The 22,827-nt window shown below is 39.5% G+C and overlaps 1 protein-coding gene across 2 annotated transcripts in view; it reads left to right on the top strand.

The window, feature by feature from the left end:
- The window catches only part of cdk19 (cyclin dependent kinase 19), a 52,906-nt gene that overhangs the window by 25,457 nt on the left and 4,622 nt on the right, over positions 1-22,827 (top strand). For both annotated transcript variants that reach the window (XM_061091621.1, XM_061091622.1), the window contains 8 exons: positions 1,490-1,630; positions 14,160-14,217; positions 15,379-15,510; positions 16,157-16,300; positions 16,689-16,758; positions 16,848-16,920; positions 18,194-18,291; positions 18,985-19,063. In XM_061091621.1, the coding sequence (XP_060947604.1) occupies positions 1,490-1,630; positions 14,160-14,217; positions 15,379-15,510; positions 16,157-16,300; positions 16,689-16,758; positions 16,848-16,920; positions 18,194-18,291; positions 18,985-19,063 (795 nt within the window). The remainder of the gene's footprint in view (positions 1-1,489; positions 1,631-14,159; positions 14,218-15,378; positions 15,511-16,156; positions 16,301-16,688; positions 16,759-16,847; positions 16,921-18,193; positions 18,292-18,984; positions 19,064-22,827) is intronic.

Consider the following 22,827-nt stretch of genomic DNA (forward strand, 5'->3'; position numbering starts at 1 on the left):
TTTAAATAACGAAAACGTTGGTGCTTTAAACACAGTCTTCCCCAGTATTCCAATCAAGATACTGAACCTGCATTGCTCCTCATAGAAAAAGTGTTGCCCATAGATGCACCGTATGAATGTATGTGTGTAGGTTGGTTGGCAAGAAACTAGATACAAGATACATTTATTAATCCCACACACATACACAGATACGCTCATGCAAATGAGGGAAATGTGTCCTCTGCTTTTAACCCATCTGGTGAACACAGCAGGACACACAGAGCAGTGGGCAGCCATGTACGGCGCCCTGGGAGCAGATGTTGGGGGATTAAGGTGCCTTGCTCAGGGGGCACTAGACTGTGGGTATAAGGAGAGTCCTCTTGGACTTTAGAACAGATCCAAGTGTTGTCCGTCCAGGTATGTTTTTGTTGTCATGTTGTATTGACACTTTCTAAGTGTGGTAATAACCTGAGAATACTGTGTTTTAGGTTTTGTTTGTTACTTTAAATGAACACACTGATTTTGAAGTTTATATGATGACAGACAGTGATGGCTGACAGATCTAGAGCCACTTATCTTAGAGAAATTGTTGGACAGTTTCAAAGAAAAAAGGTGGATTGTGATTTGACCAACAATATATAATGTCTAAATTAATGAGCTCTAGAGATGGTGGTTGATGTGTTTTTTTTTACCATTGGACAGAGTCAGGGTAACTGATACCCCATGTTTCCAGAATGTGTGCTGAGCTAACAACCTGCTGAAGCTTGACGCTTTATATTCAACACATGGTGAGGAGATCTGATGATTGAACTCGCCACCACAAAACATTTTGAACTATTCACTAAAAGCTCATTCAGCAAAAAGAGATTCACAAATGTGAACATATGTTCTTTGTTGCTCTTATGAGACTAGAAGTGTAGTAGATTGACACACTTTAAACACATAATTAACAGTGACCTGCTTAATTTATGAATTTACAGTTGTTGCACTGTATGAATGTGTGTGTGAATGGGTGAATGGCAAACTGTACAGTAAAGCACTTTGAGTGGTCATCAGGACTAGAAAAGCTATATATGAATACAAACCATTTACCAGTTTAAAAAGTACCTATTGTCCTGTTTCTTCAGAAGTTGTCCAGTTTACCAAACATTCTCTAGTAGCCACCCAGTACGCACAGATGCTCTTACCTTTTGAAAATGGCAAACTACTAAGAATAGTAATCAGTGAATTAGATAAATCCATCTGACTCCTTGTGTTGACTTTCCAACCATGTGTACTATAAACTTAAATAAAGGGAAAACATTTTCTGTACCAACGGCTGCCAAAAAGCTTACACAATGAAATCACAATATGTATAAATCACAGCATTATAATTTACCCATAGTTTATCAGGCACAACCAGGATGTGAGGAAGCTGTTTGTGCAAAGGATGTGGCTACACAGTCTGACCTGAAAAGACATGGTTCAGTCCACAAGCACAACTGAGGTGAATCCTTTCTCTGCCTCGTAGCACATCATCAAGTTCCACCGCGCCTCCAAGGCCAACAAGAAACCCATGCAGCTGCCCCGAGGGATGGTGAAGTCTCTCCTTTATCAGATTCTGGATGGGATCCATTACCTCCATGCCAACTGGGTGCTCCACAGGGATCTGGTGAGTGGCTATATTAGCTTCACTGCCCCAGTTTCTCTTTTCAGACACACTCCAACTCAAGCGCTGTCTACGTCTCTGAGCTTTTTCCAAAATTGACACTGTTAACATCACAGAGACACTATAAGAAGTGCTAGAAGTTTTCTTGCAGCAGTCTTGTAGTGGCATCACACATGGTGACATGGAGATTAATAGAGACTTGTAGATGAAAATATGGTAAACATACAACAACCAGGCCAAAGAGAAAATACTAAACCACCCAATCACTTATATAATGCATATATAATGAATAATCATGTTGATAAGTGGAAGTAAAAAAAAAAAAAAAGGAGGGTATAAGAACCTACTACTAGCTAATAATCACTATTCATAAAAGAGACATTATTCTATTACACTGTTTCACACTCTGCCACATGCCACATAAGGTATTCCTACTATCAGAGCTGTGTTATCTCAGAGCATGCGTTGTTATGTCTTGGTCTGGTATTATAGTTTCAAGCTTTTTGATTGTCTGGAGTAGAATGATTGTAATTCTTTAGGAGCAGAACGTCCTGAGGTCTGAATGTTGTCTGACTCTTGTCAAACCTTTAACCTGGCTACGATATCCTGCTGGTTCCTGTGAGACTCTCTCGCCCTCTGTTTTCCCACAGTGCTTTGGTTGGAGGGAGATTTCATTCTCTTAGACTGGAGCCAGGACACAGCTTCTCATTGTCTGTCTTATTGCAGTTGAGGTGGAAGAATGGCAAGAATAAAACTACGATTCTTGTCCACAGAAAGAATCTTGCAGCTGAATTAAGTTTTGGGTTAATCTCCACAGTCTCTGTCAGTGACCATGTTTTTCTGTGTAATGTATTTTATGGAACATTTACAAAGAAAGAGTGTGCAGTCTTTTGAAGGCTCCTGCCTCATTTTGACAGTTGTGGCAAAAGCATCATAGAAGTTCATACGAGCATTGATGAGGGAGCTATTTTAAAAATGCAACTAGTAAAGCCACAAGAAACTGTCCAACAGTTAAGCGAAAGCAACACCTCACCTTTGTTGAAGGTAGGAGCTACAATACAAGCAGCTCTGAAAAGGTATAACATACTAAAGCTTTTTGGCATCCAGAAACATATCTTGTTAATACAGTATCAGGAGAAAATGCAGTCTTTAGTTTATGACTTAATTTACCACAAACAACACAAAGACATAGTCTGGAGGACTGCTTGTTTTATACAAAGACGGAGAGGTGTAGAAACTGTGATAGAGCGAGAGATTGCTGGATGCAGTGCAATCGTTTGAGCTATTTTCACTCAAAGAAAAAAATATAAAATGTAATTTTAGAATAAAAAATTTAGTTGCATGAACCCTCTTCTAAGTGGAGAGGATAGCCTGCTGTCAGAAATACTGCATTATTTCAAATGTAGCTCTACACTACCTGAACACTCCTTGAAAATATAAAGATAAATATAGAAGTCTCTCACTGTCGGTCAATTCTTCTCACAACCACTCATATTGCTATTGGGTGTATTGCTAGGAACCAAGGAGGTGCTGTGTTGACTTAAGAAGTTTTCTTGGGTGTTTCCGAGAAAATGTCTGATAATAACAGTTATAAAAGCTTTACATATAGAACTTGAAAAATAATTTGCAAATGGCCTCGCAGAGTCAACAAGAGATAATTCCAAATGGACAGCTGTAAGTACAGCTGTGAATTCACCTAACACACAGGATGCATTTGGATCCAATCACTCCGACCACATTATGGGTCACATATGACACACCGTCCTGAACACATGCCGTCACCAAACTGAAAGACCACCTACTCAACTGACATCTTCTGCTTAAGCAGAAGTCTGTACTCATTCGTACTCATTCAGTTGGTTTCCAGTTGTTTGTCCACAATGTAATTTTTTCATGACAAAACCATACAGATTATATGCATTAAACATTTTGGGTAATTTAGTTTGCCTGGAACATTCCATAGAAGTGACTTCTTATTCTTATAATATCTGACAGACCATGCACAGGAAGCACAATATCTTCTACCTTCAGTTAAAAGCGACAGCTGATTTGGTTTCAACACGTGAGAATTATGTATGTTTACTTACATACATAGTGAGATTCCCTCCAAAGTGGTCACTCGAGACACATCTGGAGATGTATGTTTGATGGAGTAGCACTTAGGCTCTTTTGGGGTTAACAGGTCAGAGATCCAAACTGGGCTCAGCCCCATGGGTACTTTAAAATGAATCACTATTCCTCATTTTCTTCCTAAAACATACAGGTGTTATGTGGTTATGCGTTACCTTATTTTGATCTTGACATTTTTTGCAGAAAGGGATGGGTTCCCAAACAGGAATACAACAAGTTATTAACACTTAGATTTCCACAATTAATGCAAGTGGGCACGAAAACGTCTGGACCTATAATAGCATCTTCTCTATCTTAGTTTTTTTCAATTGCAAGGCAGGATTGGAGTGTGTTCATTTAAATAGTGTTGGAATCAGGTAATTTCCATAGAAATGTAAACTGATGTGGAGCTTTTCAAAGATTTAACCTAGCGGTAGCATATGCACTTTAACAATAATAGATCAAGGACTGAACTCTGAGGGACTCCATCAATGACACTTTGGGAATGCTGGCTCAGGTCTAGCTGCTAGTTGGTTCGAAACAATGGCAACTTTGTAAAGAGAAGAGTTACAGAACTGAAATGAAACAAGGTGTGATTCGATTCTATTTTGGTGTTTTATATGTCAAACTTTTAAGATCTTGAGTTGTATATCACATTCATCGCTGTGATTCCATGCAGCTTCTGAGATAACATCAGATCTTTATTTGTCTCGTTTATTACTGTGTCCTATAACTCCCACAGTCTATCTGCAAGTGTGGCGTCTCTGCCGTTATCTCTCTGTACATCTGTCACTCTAGTTAAGGAGCATTTGTGACTTTGCTTGTGGATGAAAAGAGTGTAAGTAACCAAACACAACACAGCAGATTCTGCCGCAAAACTTTTATTTGATTGCCACCATGACTGCTTTGACGTCAGATGATCCAGAGAGAGGCTATTTCCAGACAACGATCATGGAGGAATGCATGACTGAGACTTTACAGTTTGATTGAAAGTTAGCTAAGCCGTTGGTTGATTTCTCTGAATGAACCTCTTAGTGGATAAGTCAGGTTCAGCAGTCGGAGGGCAGAGCACTTACACAGTTCAGGCGCCTGTCTATCTATACAGGGTCGTCCACTCTTACATAATCCTTGGCAATCCCCAATGGTCATGTGGTGGATGGATATCACATTATGTAAACCCCCAGGGATCAGGAGGCATGGCCAGTGTTTTGTACTTTGGAATAAGGGCATCTCTGCAGGCATTAAATAATGCCTGCTTCCCAAAGTGTCATTGATGGAGTCCCTCAGAGCTCTGATGGTGATTGGTGTCATTGGAAGCAGTGGATTTGGGGATTTATTTTCTTTCTTTGCGTTAACAGAACTATACATAGTAGCAGCTCTTTGAGGTTGGAATTTGGCATATGAGTATTTTGAGCTAATCTTGCTCTGCTCAATGACAATCCTAGCATACCGATTTTTACCAATAATCGGTATGTTATTCAACCTGTTATTTTAGCTTTTTGGCATGCTTTTATTTGCTGATTAGCTCCAAACACAAACTACACCTGAGACTGATGGGAATGTCATTATTTGTGCAGGTATTTTGTCATAAACCAACGACTGGACAAACCAGAAATCTAACCTTATGACGGAGCAGCGATAAAAAGTGGAGGATAACCGTAGTCTTTAGACTTTATTGTCGGGGAATCATTATTATTTGAACCAAATTTAGTGCCAGTCTATCCAATGCTTAATGATAGATGGATATTTTGGTCTGCACCAAAGAGGACTCAATGACTAAAACAAACATCTGTAATAAGAAAAGTTTATGTTTTGCTGTGGTGAAAAGGTTTGGGTATGAGAAGAGCAAGTAAAAACTGATTGAAACTGTGTTTTTAAAAAAAACATCTATGATCTATTTTTGCTATAGACAAACCAGTAAAGTCTTGCTACCATTGACCATGGTATGCCTCCACTGCAGCAGAAAAGCACCAATTAAATAATTTCTAGAAAAGTTGGGGACATGCTCTTCCTCCCCAGCTTCCACACACGTCAGCAGGGACTCCCGATACTAACTACTACCCAGTGTTTGCTTCTAACCTGACGGTATTTTTTTAAGAAACATTGTCATGATAGAGGTGGAATTAAAGACGTGACAGCGGGTTGTTGCGCTGTTACCACCGCAGTTAGCATGTTGGCTAGCCCGCTAGCGCCTTTAGAAGAAGAAGAAGAAGAAGATACACTTTATTTATCCCACACACATGCACAAACATGCATAGATACACTCATGCAATGGGGAAATTAGTCCTCTGCATTTATCCCATCTGGTGTGATCTTTGGACAGACACACAGAGCAGAGCAGTGGGCAGCCATGTACAGCGCCCGGGGAGCAGATGGCAGGGCGTTATAATCGTATGTGACCGTACACACATGCCGTCAGTGCTCTAACCAGCCACCGTCAGCCGGACAACCTTGCTGGCTTAATACACTTGTCACATTAATCTTGAATCGTAGTTGTGTTTGGGTTTATTGTGATACAGGGAATGAAGCAGGAAGTTTGAGGTCCGGAAATGATTCGTTCCGAAATGCTGTCGTTAGCGGACCAATCACAGCCAAGGGCTGTCCCAAGGCTCTCTTCCATGCCCACGGATAGTTAGAAAAATCAGAGGTGCACGAAAAGCTCTCCGAGGCGCTCAGAGAGGGCGTTCCACGGCGGAAAGGGCGGTCCTATCTGTCTGTGTCAGTCAAAACGGAGAAGCATATACTGTATAGGCCTTTATGACCAAATGATCTATAAATTGTATAGAACATTTGTTGCTGTCAAAATTACACTGTCACTCAGATTAGTAACATTTAGGATGTTGACAGCTAGTACGGGAAAATCCATGCCGGAAATTGGCCAGATTAAAAAACAACCAACAGTCCTGCAGGCTAATATCAAGTCAAATCAAGGCGGACATTGTCAGACTTTGAACAGATGTTCACAGCAGCCTACTATGACTAAGTAAGCCGAAATACGATTTTACAGCAAAAAGAAGATAACACTGGCCTCTGGGAAATTGCTGATAAGAGCGCCAAAAAATGTAATGCGCTAAATGCATGAGTCCAGGATGCTGTTAACTGTGAAACTTTGCAGAGGCACTGGATATTGAGGCCAAGTGCAGCTACAACAATCACACCAGAGCCACGCACCAAAGCTTGATGAAAGTTGCCATCCCAGGCCTGTCATGCTCAGCTTCTTCAGCTCCTTGGTACCTGAAAGATGGCTGGAGAATGTAGAGAGGAGGCTTACAGGATGTTGTGTGGGGAGGCAGCAAACTATCTTTCTTCCCAGATACGAACTTAAATGACAAAACACTTAAATGATAAAACAAAGGTACACAGCTTATTTTTTCACCATACCAACATTTTTACCTGTTAACAATATAATGTTATGGCTGAGTGTTGAGACACAAAATATGTCATAATACAAAATACAATTTTATGTTCTTGACCTTATGTGAATTTGTTAATGGTTGGAGGGAATCATAACCACAGTAATAATGAAGAGGTAACACAGCAATAAAAAGAGGGGAGTCCCCTCTCCTTTACAACAACATCAATTGTCCCACGGGAGCTGTGTGGTTGTTATGCTCCCTGAAGGTCACACCACTCTTATCAGTGCACCAACTCTTCCGCGCCTTTGTAACTATTATAAAGTAAAATTCACCGCCATCTCCGCCTGACTCTGCCCTGATGTATTGCAGTTAGTGCTGTTGTTTTGCTGTCTTATTGCCAGTGCTTCCTGCCATTGTGACTAGACTACATGACTATCCTTCTTTTTATGCAAGCTCGCCAGCGGCAGTCAGTGGCCAGTGGTACTCAGGTTTTCAGTTTGTGTGTCTGTTGGTATGTATGTTCCATTCTCAAGAACGCCTCAGTGGAATAACTTTGTTTCACTTGGACTCATGGAAGACCTGATTCAATTTTGGCAGTAAAAGTTGGAAGGTCAAGGCCACTGTAACCTCACAAAGCAAATGTTTTCCCTATGAACAGATTATCTCTGAAATGCCATGAGTAAATCCTTTCACATTTGGTCTAAACATTCACTTAGGTCTTAGGTGTGAGTTTGGTAGCCAAAGGTCAACGTCACAGTGGCCTCTCAAAGTGTGTTTATGTTTTCTGTCTTCAAATTTGGTACAGATATTCACTTGGAATCAAAGATGAATTTATTCGATTTTGGTGCCTCGTCACAGTGACCTCATATTCCTTTGCTTTGTTTTGTGAATGTAATACCTCAGTAACACCTCAAGGAATTCTATGTTTGCCATACATGTTCACTTAGATGGAAGGATTCATTGATTTGATTTTATTGGTCAAACGTCAAGGTCACGGTGGCCTTACAAAACATGTTTTTGGCCTCTTGAAGGTGATAACTGCAGACTACCTTGATAGAATTTCTTCAACTTCCGTTAAGGTGTCACTTGGATTCAATGACTAACTTATTCGATTTTATGTTCTTGTTGGTTAGATTATCATCTTTATGCAGATACCTGGCTTTTTGTCAGTTCTCTCTGTGAATTTAAGTAATAACAATTGAAAAGTAGGGAGCTACGGCTGTGGCTGAGGGGTAGAGTGGTCGTCCTCCAACCTGAAGGTCGGCAATTCGATCCCCAGTCTGAACCATCTGCATGCCGAAGTGTCCCTGGGCAAGATGCTGAACCCTGAATGGCCCCCCATAGAATAACAAAGTGCTGCAAATAGATGCACTGTATGAATGTGTGTGTGAATGGGTGAATGTAAAACTATAGTGTAAAGCGCTTTGAGTGTCATCAAGACTAGAAAAGCACTATATATAAATACAAAACCATTTACCATTTATTGTTCACATGTCGCTGCTTTATGAGAAATGTCCCAAAGGCCTTTTATTGCTTTGAAAAAGTATATGAAAGCCACAAGTCTTACCATGATTTATGTTGTTAATACATTTTAGAGGAAGAGCAAGGAGACTGACATTTAATCTGCTGTGGTCTGCTGAGCTGCAGGGGAAAGGTGCCCTCACCAGCACAGCTGTAATGGCTTTAGTTCCTCTGCTGTTACATAATCTGTATGCGTGTGCTGGTGTGTAACATGTTCTGCTTCTATGCACTGCAGGAATCAGGCATGTGCTTTACATTGCACCACTGCATGGTGCTCAGCCCCCACTTGTACTGCCACTCCTTCCCTCTTTCCTCCCTGTCCCGCCCACCAGAGGGTCTTGCCGTACCTCCTTCACCCTCCCCCACCCCTAAGCGCCAAGGGTTACATAACAGCCTTTAGCTATTATTGAGCCAACAGTCCTCCATGGTTAGCTGAGTCAAGATGCTGATATAGCAACTCTACTGGCCAAAGCAAAAAGCACACACCTCAGTGGACTGTACCAACAGTCTCAGTCAGGGGGGGATTACTGAAGGTGATCTGTTGCTGCAGTAAATGCAGACTAATCTACTGTATAAGCACATTACTGTATGCCTGGCTGTTAGGAGCCGTCTGTCCCACACAGTCAGACTGCAGCAACACCGGCAGATGATGATGCTGTTCTCAGGACTGATTCATGAGAATCAGGGAGAGGCCACTACTTTAAGCGAGCTATGTTCAGAATGATACAATTTATCAATAATATACAAAAAATATCTTTCTTCAGGCCTTGCTTTGTTTTTCATTTAATTTGTTTGGATACATAATTTCATACACATATATAAAGCAATGACTGATCATTTCAAGTAAGGATTACAAGAGAGTGCATTCTTGAAATGTGATACTAATTTTACTTTTATGCAGGATTCAGGTATATCACCATTTAAGTAAGAACAGTATTGATGGTTATGTGATATTCCGAATATACTTTTATCATGATACACTGTAGGCTCCCAGTTGTGGTTTGTTTCCTTTTCACATTTATTACAAATTAATTATTATGTTAAATGAGCCAAAATTGTATTATAATCAAACTTAGGCCTAATGCAAGTAGATGTTTACCTTTTAGGAGTTATGTTCATATGAGCATTCCAAGTTGCGTTCACTTAACTAATTTCAGTCATCTGAATTCTATTATAAAGTCGATGAGTGAACACAGCAGAGGATCCCCCGATGGATTCACCCCGAGCGAGTCCGGGGTTCTAATCCATGACAGACACAAAAACCTAAAGGAAAATAATAATCTCCCAGTAAAAAAGCCATAGAGGTGGGGAGGCATACACTGCTGAAGCAGAGACAATAGCCAGGAGTTATTGAGTGAGTCTGGAAAAAGTTTCTAGTCAGGCAATAGAGGGCCAATTAGCTGGTTGGCATATTTTGTAGCCTGTTTTTGGTAGCTTTTCCAGGCTTATCACCTAAAAAAGGACTCAGTAAATTAGCAAGGCACAATGATAGTTTGATACATGTACCACAGTCCTTTAAAATAGCAGTAATCAAACCCAATCTCAAAAACCCACGCTAGATCCAGAGGTTTTAGCCAAGTACAGACCAATATCTAGTCTCCCCTTCCTGTCTAAAATCTTAGAAAAAGTTGTAGCCAATCAGCTGTCTGCGTTTCTCCAGGAAAATAATATATATGAAGACTTTCAGTCTGGGTTTAGAACCAATCACAGCACAGAGACTGCCATGGCAAAAGTCACTAATAAACCTTCTAATATCTTCAGATCAGGGATCTGTATCTGTCCTCGTTCTGTTAGATCATACAATTGACACAATTGACCATCACATTTTATTACAGAGACTAGAACAGTTAATTAGCATTAAAGGAACCGCCCTAAACTGGTTTAAATCTTATTTTTTTGATCGCTTCCAATTCATGCAAATTAATGATGAGTCATCTGTGCGCACGAAGTTAACCATGGTGTTCCACAAGGCTCTGTGAAACATTATCAGGACACACTCTGTAAATTTCCACTGCTATGCGGATGACACCCAGTTATACTTGTCAATAAAACCTGAACAAAGTAATCAATTAACTAAACTTCAAGCATGTCTCAAGGACATAAAAACCTGGATGACCTGCAATTTTCTCCTATTAAACTCAGATAAAACAGAGGTTCTAATACTTGGCCCTAAACACCTTAGAGATACATTATCTAATGATATATAGTCCAAGCAAAGTAGCGTTTTACGACCAACTAATTGTAAAAGAATTTTGTTCAGCATAGATCATTTTCTATGAGTGTGTCCAGAACAACATACTAAAAGTCCTAAGAAATCCTAGTTGAGGAAATATGTTGTACAGACAATAATTCCTCCCTCATATCATCCTCAGTAGCGATCCCAAACAAATATCAACAAACTCAATGCTCCTGAAAAGTCAACTCAGACTTCAGATCTTCACATGCTGTGCATTTAAGGCAGATGGCCTGGGGTTTTCTCTTCTCTTTTTAGAAAATGGGACTTTCCAAACTCCAAAATGTGCCCCTTACCACTTGCTTCAAACTTGACGTTCACACGGGACATTTGAAATGAGTTTATAGGATATCCCTTTTTATCAACATTCTGTTGTAGTAATCTGCCTCTAGCTGCGGACCTGGCCTAGTTTCTGGGACAAAGATGTAGATGGTTTTGTTAAAGAGGGCCATGTCCCAGAGGAGTGGGTTTCCTGGTCCGCTCTGGGATGGGGTTTATTTTCCCTTAGGTCCTGATCCATTTCTGGAACCAACCGACTGTAACTGATTAATTTCACTGGACGATTTCAAGAGGAAGTCTATATTTTGAAGCATGAAATACAATTTGGTGCATATTTTTTAAATAACTAGTGCATGTAAAAAAATCATTCTCCATTTTATCTGGTTCCTCTTTTGCCATTCCATTTATATTTTTTGTTTTTCATGTAGTCTGGTCCATCAGAAACACATTGCATGCTCATTTGGCATCTTTCAGGTCTTTTACAGAAAACTCTCAAAGTAATAACTGTCTTTCAAACAGCTCACATGAATACATTCGGCCGGGCATTTTAACTCAGTTAGGCCTGTTTAGAATTTGAAAGAAGAACTGGTGAGCCTGAACTCGTCGGGCCTTTTAAGAGACGCTTGCCTTTGTGTTTGCCGATCGCTGCGTGTCTTGTTGTGGGCGTGAATAATAGACCTCATTATTAGTGCTGTTTCTATAGCAACAAGGCATGCAAGTCAGGAAGATCTGAGTCAAGCGAGCCAGAGCTTACATATTCACACACACACCCAGGGAAAATCCACAGGCCTTTGACAACAAGCAGACACTGTAAACAAAACAAACAAAAATACTGGCCTAGGACTTGGCTCCTGTGATTAAATGTGCCGCTGTTTGTATGATACTTGTGGGATATTTGGTAAACAACTTTGTACACATAAACCAAATAATATGGAAGTGTAATTGTTGATTGATGTGGAGGAAAAACCCACCACTTCTAATGTTTGTGTGTGTCCATGTTAACCTCATGGTGACCCCTGTGGTGAAAATCTCCACCAATGTCCTACATGTGGCTGATTTGATGAGCAGAGGGTATAGGTTTTTGTTTAAACCTTATTTAACAATGATGATGCAAATAATGTGATGATGAGGTATCGATCTATATGACCACATAAATCCAAAGCTATTCTAGTTGTATTCCCGTCATAAAAGGTCATATGCCATACAATGTGAGACAACAGCGCTTGCATCATTTCAGGAATTAAAAATGAAAAACAGTGCACAGTCATATATTATGGCACAGCATCCTAACACAGCCCTGCACAAATCCGAGTCTGCAGATTCATCCATGTACAATGTTCTCTTTGCCTACAGATGGCTGCAGATTTTTATTGACTGAAGCAGGTACTTTTTACCTACAATAAAAGCAGCTGTAGGCATTAGACACTGTAAGAGTCACTCAACCTAATTTATAGATAAATGCAGACTGACGTTCCTGCTTTTTTAAATATTGATTTGAAGTAATAATTATAATAATAATAATCCTGCTAAGGGATGGATCAGTGGAACTACGGCTCTCTGTCAGACTGGCTACAGTTCTAAAGAGGAACCCGGGGTTGTTCTTATATTCTTGGATGAATGATTAAAAAAAAGAGGTTCATGCATTTCAGAGGGCTTTATAGTTATCGCACTATTTTTCCAGGCTAGATGAATATCATCCAGATTTTACAACCCACCCATTTTACCTGCTCTTATTGATCAGTTGTTTTCAACCAAATGTTCTGTTAAACCCGACTCTTAACTGCAAACTCCCTGCTAGGATGGTTGTGCTTGAATTTAGTTGAATGGAGGGTGAATTTGGATTTCACTCGTCAGGTGACCAGAATAAAGTCATGAGGAGAGTTATAGCCATAACAACCACAAGTTGCTAAAAGCAGTACTGCAGTTTCTTACTTTCTTATATACTCCTCAATTGAACAGACAGGAATGAATATAATCAGAACCTTTTTTAAACACTATTGTCTCCCTTTGATTAAGTTGCAAACGTTAACTCAGCTATTTTAAAAGTTCCTCAACCAAAATGACACGAACACAGCCAGGTGTTTGACCCCATTCGTGTGCGCGGCAGGATTCCACAAGCACTATAGTGCACTCTCACAAAATGGCTGACGGGGTCATGTTGTTGTATGTTATAGCCTAAAGAGGCAGCAATAGAATCTTTGATATATTGTGTAACAATCAGCTTAAGTTTTAAGTCTAGTTGCTGTAACGATTCATGAACTATTGCGATACTATTTATCATGGCCTGGTTAAGTGAGAAAGGGGACTTTAAACCCAGCTAACTGTAATGTATTAAACAGAAACTCAAATATATGCCAACACACCAATTTATTAAGAACCCTCCGCCAAACTTTAGTTCAAAGAAAATAATGTCTGCTTTAATGTCCATAAGGTAAATCCAACAAGGGAAAAAACTTCTCACAATGCAGCTCGCTCAGTAAACGTCCTCCCTTCCAAATGCAAAAATGTATCTCAGGAACAGCAATGCATTGCATGGGGGGAACTCATGGGCTGAGGCACAGGGGAATAGTAGTCCAACCAAGACTTGAAAAAAAAGCCTTGTGCTCACTAGTGATGGTCCATCACTCACACTGTATTCTCGAATTCCTCGTGGGTGAGGTATCACCATAGCAATGGAGCAAATATCCTTTCTGTCCTCAAATGCAGAAACCCCCTATTCCCCCCTCACTAAAAACCTCCTGTCTCCCCCAAACAATTCACCTTCCTCTGTTCTCCAAAGCCCAGCCCCTTAACACCTGACTGGGAGTAGAAATCACCTATGAGATGTGATAACAGCAGGAAACTACACAGAACAGCCAAGTGACCGCTCATGTGATGAGGATAGAGGTTTAACTTTGCAAGGATTCAGTACTAAACCATCTAAAATACATATAAACTTCCTAAACATATATAATAAAACTTACATATTACTTACATACTTATATACATACGTATTTTGTATGATACACAGTGTCTAATATTTATCTTTCTCCAGAAACCGGCAAACATCCTGGTGATGGGGGAAGGCCCTGAACGAGGAAGAGTTAAAATCGGTAAGGTGGATTGACAAAATATTTCTGAAAAGTGCTTGACTGATCCTGAGTTCTACATCATACAGATACTACTATCTCCATGACAATGGATCAATGAGGCTTTTGAATTGTTTGAGTGTGTGACAGCAACAGCGCTTAACCTTCTGTGAGAGGTGGACAGGGAGCTCAGATCAGTGCTGTTACATAAGCCAGTAGGCCAGGGGACTGTTGAAGGGTAATGCTGCGGTGCGGCAGTCTATTTTTAAACCCTGTGCATCTAGTAATAGTATAAGGTTTTTGTTTAGGCTCAACTGGACCCTCAAATTGTGCTGATGAGTATTTCTCTGAACTGAGTGGCTCTACTATCTCTATCTATGATCAATTCACTCTTACTCCTTGCTACAAAATTATAAATAAAAGCTATTGTCACATTAGAAATATGAGAAGGGTTTTATAAAAACAAGTACTTTTACTTCAAGGATCTCTGAAGTTGAAGTCTTGAATTTTAAATGATAGCACTACAGAAACAGAGAAAACACAGCCCCTCAAAAACATGTTTTTCTTTGAATATTGTACAATATACAAATAAAAAAGTCCTTAAGAACTAAAAATTTAATTTTTATTGTGTTTTCCATATTATTGATAGTAAACCAAAAATCGTATATGTATAAAAGTCAAAAGACTACATGAACCTCAGCTGTACTGTTGTGATGTTAAAACCCTTAAAAGTTTGCAAACCGCTTACTGATCTAAGGAAATGCTTTTAAATGAAGGCTGCTTAGAAGACTGGGTCAACATTTGAATCCCCTCTGCTCTTTACTCTTTTTCGCATCTTGGACAGCCAGAGAACACTGAGTGTATTTTCTAAGAAAATCAACCTGAAGCTACAAAATTAAATAGAGTATAAAGTTATAGAGTTTAGGAAAGTGAGGGGACATAAAAACACTGAAGCAAGAAAAGCGAAAAACTCTTTTTTCTGAAGATTGGGTGCCAACTTGTTTCAGGTGTAGCAGTCAAATCTGCAGTTCAGGTCTCAGGACATGAGCATGACAATGAAAGGCTTGTCTGGATGGCGATTTTTTTCGGTTTTAATATGCCATTTCAAACTGAAAAAAACATATTACTGCAGGTGTAACCTTTGTTTGCTGACTACATCTACTGTATCTTTTCTTCCTCCTACAGCTGACATGGGTTTCGCCAGACTATTCAACTCTCCCCTCAAGCCACTGGCAGACCTCGATCCTGTAGTCGTGACTTTCTGGTACAGGGCCCCTGAGCTTCTGCTTGGGGCCAGGCACTACACCAAAGCTATTGGTGAGTACAGGGTCAAATATGCAAAGTATGCAGAACAGGCACGTGCACAGATAGACCCCTAGTGGTGCTCAAGCATGCCCTGGAGGAGAAAAGTGCCCTTCTGCTGGAGCCCAATTTTTTCTTCATTTATCAATAATTAAGAATAAAAATTACTCTCTCTGTCATCAATTCCCCCCAATGTGTTTTCACATACACATATGCTGTATGAATGGCCATTCACATACCCATTCATACAGCACATCTGTGGGCAGCACTTTTTTTTTTAGAACGGCACAGCCATCAGGGGAAATTTGGGGTTCAGTATCTTGCCCGAGGACACTTCGGCTGGCAGATCGGGAAGACTGGGTTTAAACCGCCGACCTTCTGGTCAGGGGAAGAGAAATTGTTTGACATAAATGTGCTTATTTGATTTCTAAAATGAATTGTAGAGATTGATGTTTCTCTTGTTTCAATTCATATAAGACTACAGCCAGCAGCTGGTTAGTTCAGCAGAAAGAGAAACAAAAAGAACAGCTAGCCTGTCTCTGTCAGAAGATAACACAATATGTTCATTTCAGGCAACCTTATTGCCAAGTTGTATTTTCACATTACTTTGCAAAAAAACAGGTGTGTGTGTGTGTGTGTGTTGGTTGTGTACTTGCTTCAGACATTTGGGCAATTGGCTGCATCTTTGCGGAGCTGCTAACGTCGGAGCCCATCTTTCACTGTCGCCAAGAAGACATCAAGACCAGTAACCCCTTTCATCATGACCAGCTGGACAGGATATTTAGCGTCATGGGTTTCCCTGCAGGTCTGCACAAAATACACACAACTAAATATCTAAACACTTGTGAACAACGACCAAGGCCTGCTCTGTTAGCCTGCTGCTTTAGTTGGGCTTTCACATTACAACGTCTATAGTAACCAGATCAAATGTTTCATTAAAGATGAGTGAGCATGTAGAATGTAGACTCACTGATGTATATTAGCTTGACAGGTTATTTAATACAGTTTAATAACCTGTTAATGACAAATATAACAATATATAATTTTGTGTTGAAATTGGTTCTAAAGAAGCAGTGAACATAGTATTTAATTTAACTTTTAGCACATTTTGTGTTGTGTAGATTTCCTTCTAATTAAATAATTGTTGTGATTGTTAAGCCATAAGCATGGACGTTTGCTTTTGTATTCCACAGATAAGGACTGGGAAGACATTCGGAAAATGCCAGAGTACCCCACACTACAGAAGGACTTCAGGAGGACGACGTGAGGAGACGCTGAGATGATCATCATCACAAACTCATAGAATGACACAGCTTTCTTAAAGTGTACTTCTGTGTTTTCCCAACCAACAGGTACGCAAACAGCAGCCTAATCAAATACATGGAGAAGCATAAAGTCAAACCAGACAGCAAAGTATTCCTGTTGGTATGTGCACACACACACGCATGCACACACACACAAACACACCCACCCACACACACACACCCACAATGGAAATATATAAAATTATAGACTGACTGGATTGGTTCACTTTTTGCAAGACAAACCTCCACAATATTTTTTTGCCGCCAAAGTCACAATTACATTAGAATACACTTACTCTTCATTGTCATTCAGAGCTGCAAGGTAGTCTTGGTTTGGAGATCAAGATATAACGTTAAGTATCCAATGTAATTACACAAGTGGAACAATATTCACTTTGAAAACAATCTACAAATATTCTCTTATGTGGAGAACTTGTATCCAGACATAATGATGTACTCAATGCGCTCTGCATTTAGAGTATGTAAATGTCCACTTTCCACTTGACCCTCTAAAATGGACTCGCTTCACCCCTGACATTAAGATGAATCTTGTGTTCAGATTGCATATAAATATAATTAATTGAATATGATTCCTTTAAACCTAGTATTAATACGAATTATGAAAGCCAATCATGAAGCTGGGTTCTTGTGTTTTAAATGTGAGGTGTTATGCTGTCCTGTCATTTTCATTTAGAAATTTAGAGATGTGCAGGCGATGGGTCACACTTTTTGCATTGAAGGGGTGATGCATACCCATACTCTAGACTTCATTGTCCCCTAAGGGAAATTAGTTTTCTTTGCAAAAACACAAATAGGCACACTTAAGGACATCTTCCATTTAAGGGTTCTGTACATCCGTCCAGATTGTGAGCAGTGTGTGCGGTATTTCTGGTGTGTGCGTATAAACGTGAACATCGCTCTAGAGGAGGATATCAGAGGACTTTTAGGCTAAAAGCGTGGTGTTAGTGACGTCAAACTTGAATGTCATGGCGTCCAGACACTTAGACAACACAGGAGCGGTTTGGAGGCATTTTGTGTTATTTTTTCTGTTGTTTTTCGATGTTTGAAGAATTGATCCCCAGTTAGCACTAAGTAAGTCATTGAAGCGTATATATATATATATATATATATATATATATATATATATATAAACCATATACAAGTGAATAGTAATAAGCAAATTCAGTTTCATTTTTGAAGTTTCAGAAAGAAAGCTGCAGCATTACCATAGGCCAAGCAAACAGCCCATTACAGACAGGCAGGTTGAGAACGGCCCTGCACTAGGTATCGCCATTCTAGTTTCATTTGTACCGAAGTAAAGCCCAAACAATAAAAAAATGTCACTGTACCAATACTTTCTTTGTAACACTGTGTGTTTTCCTCTCGGTCTTCAGCTTCAGAAACTCCTCACCATGGACCCCACCAAAAGAATCACGTCAGAGCAGGCACTGCAGGACCCATACTTCCTGGAGGACCCACTACCAACCACTGAGTGAGTCTTAGGCTGTATCTTAAATCACTCACTATTCACTATATAGTGTGTCCACCATTTTGTAGTGCTGTCCAAATGTTTAGTGAAATTTGTATACCCTATATATTGGACTGATTGTTTCTCCAAATGTATTGTGAACAGGTGATGGTCGATAACTGACCAATATATACCATCATGCATTGTGCTGGCTTCAGAGAGACGAGAGGAGAAAGGGCAGCAGCATAACAGCACAAACTGCAGTCAACTAGTTTATTTCTACTTTAAAAGATGGTCATTAAACAAGCTTCTTACATAACAATATTAATACTTAGCGTAAAATGAGGACTCTACATTTACTGCGGGATCTTCCACCTGCCGATGTTGTTGTTGTTGTACATAATCCGGCAACTATGATGTAAATACCTGTGCAGAGAAAATGCGAGGAGCAGTGCTTTTTTTCCAGTGAAGTGAAGTCAATGTAGTGAAGTAGTTGTTATTAATATGTGGGTGGTTTCGGGCACAGCCTTAGTCAACTAATGCAGGAAGAATTTGTTTGTCTTGGTTCAGGCAAAAGAAAAGAAGACGACACTCCTTTACACATGACAAACCAGTGTTTCAGGTTTAAGCTTTTTTTTAAGGCAGGAATTTGTTTAGGTCGGTATTATGTTCATAAAAAGATGTTTTAATATCTGATTTCTCTCTTATTTCCTATAGTGTGTTTGCTGGGTGTCAAATACCCTACCCAAAACGAGAGTTTCTCAATGAGGACGAGCCAGACGAGAAAACAGAGAAGGTAATTATCCACAGTCCCTGTCTCAGCGAACAAGTCACAACATGAACACAATTCACAACTCCACAAAGCCTTTCGAAATTTCATACTGTCAGTCCACTTCTGCTTTGCTACAGTCCAGATATGTTTGAACTTATTGACATTCAATAAATCAATCAAATTTGATTTGTATAGTCCATATTAATAGATCAACATTTGTCTCATAGGGCTTAACAAGGTGTGACATCATTTGCCCTTAACCCTCAACAAGAGTAAGGAAAAACTATTTTTCAAAAAAATAGCTATTAACAGGGGAAACACAGAAACCTAAGAGGGAGCCGCATGTGAGGGATCCCTCTCCCAGGACGGACAGAAGTGCAATAGATTCCATGTTTAACGGAGAACATCAGCAAAATATTTACAACATAGATAAGAAGAAACAATTGTAACATAATGGAAAGTAAATGAATTGAGGAGTTATTGTCAGTAATGGTAGAGTATGAGTAGGTATATTGTACATCAAGCAGTCTTGTTGAAAATAATAGTCCACGATCAGCAGCTGCAACGATCAGGATCCACCATCACAATCAGATGCCAACATGATCCACTATTCATCCTCATGATCAACTGCTGCTATCCACGATCACCTGCCAACACGATCAGTGATCACGGATTTTACATTGGTGGTCAAGTTTGTCAGACAAATTCTGTAAACTCTATGCAGCATTGTGCTCAGACAATCAAATCATAATTTGTAATATACGCTCATAACCAGGCAGGTTTGTCGAGGGGAGTGAGTCACTCCTGGAGTGTGTGAGCAACGCAGTCACAGAGAAGTGTGTCATATTAGCAGTAGTCATGTTACTTCAGTCAGCTCAAGTGTTTACGTAAGCTCAGGTTGCAGTATAGTAGTGTTTGAAAGGAAATAGAGCCAGGATAAGAGTTAAGCTAACTAGACCGGTGTCATTGGCCTTCACCTAACTCAACGCCTGCTTAGGCAAGTCTCCATGGTGTCGAATTAAATTATGTACTGGTTGATTCGATTTTTTTAGCTGTGGTGGGCCAGCACAGAGAAATATTACACTAGCAGGTACTGCCAATCTGCAGACACATGCTTGCTCATGGTCACTGATAAGTTTAGCCCAGTTCAGTTTCACCTGCACTAAAAATGACATTGTTATAATTTAAGAAATAATGCAAGTTTTAAATTTTGCCCCTCTTGTTGTGTAAGATGGTAAAAACATAGGATCACTATCCATAAGCAGCATTTCTCTCTCCTGTTTGAGGTTCTTTTGTAAAGAAAGCAGCTGTACAGCTGTTTAAACCTGTGCAAATATTTGACCAGGGTGTTGGCATATGTTTTCATAACATATAGGAGACAGACCGGCACTCGACACAAGACAGAAAGGCCAGACTGCAGTTCACAGAAACCACACTTAAAGAAACTGAAGAGTTGTGGAGCAAAGCTCTATAAACCGATAAAGTGATGGATGCAGAGGTATACAGGAGCATTCTCTGCTCAGATTCAGTCAAATGTATTAAATTAATTTGATGATGTTTCATTATTCAGCAGGACAAAGATCTAAAACATGCAATCAAAGCAACAAAAGAGCTCTTCATGATTAGGATGTGCAATATGGCAGAATCACCTGAATATGATGATTTTGTTTTACTTCATGAACCTGTGTTCAATTACTTCTTAACCCCAAAACTGTGGCCACTATGTGTAGTGTTCTTTCTATATCAACATAAACCTGCTCAAATTAAAGAAGAGATTTGTATTTGTTATTTTATTTCCAGTTGTATGTGCTATGAAGCTCATTGCCTGAATATAAAAAAAATGGAACTGAAACAGTACAAATATTTCTGGCCTTGAGTAAAGTGGCAGTGAGACTTACTGTGTCAAGTCTGAGTCTGTTTCCACATTTTGTGATATCAAAGACTGTAAAGAGGTTATTTTTCAACGATACAACAATGCTGGGGATGGCTTATCCACCGCGGGCACTGATAGCTTAAACTTTATGAAATTATAACTACAAGTATATGAAATCATTTGGATGTAATCTTGTATTGCCATTTGTAGTGTGCAAGCAGCTGCATCTTTACATTGTGACATTTCAATACATCCCTGAAGAATTGAACTAGTTAATAGAATTAATATAAAAGCTAAAAGCTCGGGTCCGACACACAACACCAGTTTGAGGACGGAGGCCTGTCTAAGTGAGAAGTGAGCTCATATTTCTGTCCACAGAGAAAGGAGAACACAAGCTGAACAAACATGAGCAGCTGATTCCAGGGTCGCAGTGGTGAGACCAAACCTGTTCAAAGGAAGGTAGCAGGGGTTAGCAGTTAGCAGCCGTCACATGCTGTAATCTCTGATTAATTCTAGTCACATGACATATACAGAGGACACAGACCACAGTATCTTAGATGTGGAAGCATTGTCAAATACCTTCTGTAGTTGAAGGCTAAGTTAACTTTGTTTCATCAAAGCAAGTTTGGTCAGATTCACCAGCTTTTTTTGCTTCAACACAACCCACCCTCCAAATACCAATATTTCTGTACTTTCACATTAACATATTAAGCAGTATCCCTACTTAATAGTCTAACTAGATCATCATTTAGAAAAATAAACAACAAAAAGGGTAATAAAACATTTTAGTTCTCATTTTCTGGGCATTTTTTTTACTGCATCAGGTCAAAAAAGTTTCCTCCACACTAAGCTACCAGGTTGCTCTAAATAAGCATTTTGATGAAAAACCTTTTTCCTTGATACAATTGTGACTGCTTGGCACTTATAGTACAGAGTTTATGGTAGCTCCATATAAATACTATATGTAAAGATGTGTTTCAAAACGGCAATGTTTCTGCTTCAGAAATGACTGATATTCAATTCCAAATCAGTTATCAACAAACTTACTACTTAATGTAGTACAACATTTGTAGTTGAATAATAACTGTTAGCAGCTTCATCGTACCACAGCGACTAATATCATCAGGCACTAGCATCTGTTCTCAACAACTGTGATATATATATATAATTTTCATCATATTAATTATTTCATGTAATGTTTTTGTGTTAACTGTTCTGGTGGCTGGTTGTTTTCTCAGCTCTGCTCACAAGGTCATATTTATTTCTCAAGCTCTTGAGTTTTAGCCTCTTTAGCATCTTGTCAGTTTTAATTGGCGTCTCATCAATGTCGGATGAACATTTTCAGTATTCCAGGTGATTGATCATCTAACTGTGTCAGACAAGTCTTGGATGTTTTTCCTTCAACTTTAAAAAGAACAGGTTCATTGAGAAACTGTGACAACAGGAGTGTTTTTTTTTAATTTGTAACCAGCTAAAAGCTCCCTCCTCTCTATCTTTCACTTTAGCTATTTTTACAGTGTAAAAAATCACAACAGAATTTTGCTTTGAATTTGCCTGAGGCAGGGATACACTGCATGTGCAGAAACAGTGCACATGCAAGTGCAGGCAGAGGCTGACCTCTGTATACTGGGCCTGTCCCATCTCATTGTTGCACCTCGAGAGAATGTGAATGACATGTTAGAAAAAGGTAGATAGAAGCTGCATCGTCATTTAAAAAAAAAAAAGCACATTTCTGTTGTGCAATCAGAAGGAAAGTTGAGCACAGAGGCAGATACAGATGTCTCCTCAGCTCCTGCATCACATTAGTAGCTGAAAACACCATGTGATCTGAGCGACTTTCAACTAAAAGTGAATATAACTTATTTCCCTAGGGGTCCTGGCTTATGATAATGACAAAGTCATGTTCAGATTTGAT

The sequence above is a fragment of the Limanda limanda genome, chromosome 18 (genome assembly GCF_963576545.1).
Source record: "Limanda limanda chromosome 18, fLimLim1.1, whole genome shotgun sequence".
NCBI classification, from domain to species: domain Eukaryota; kingdom Metazoa; phylum Chordata; class Actinopteri; order Pleuronectiformes; family Pleuronectidae; genus Limanda; species Limanda limanda.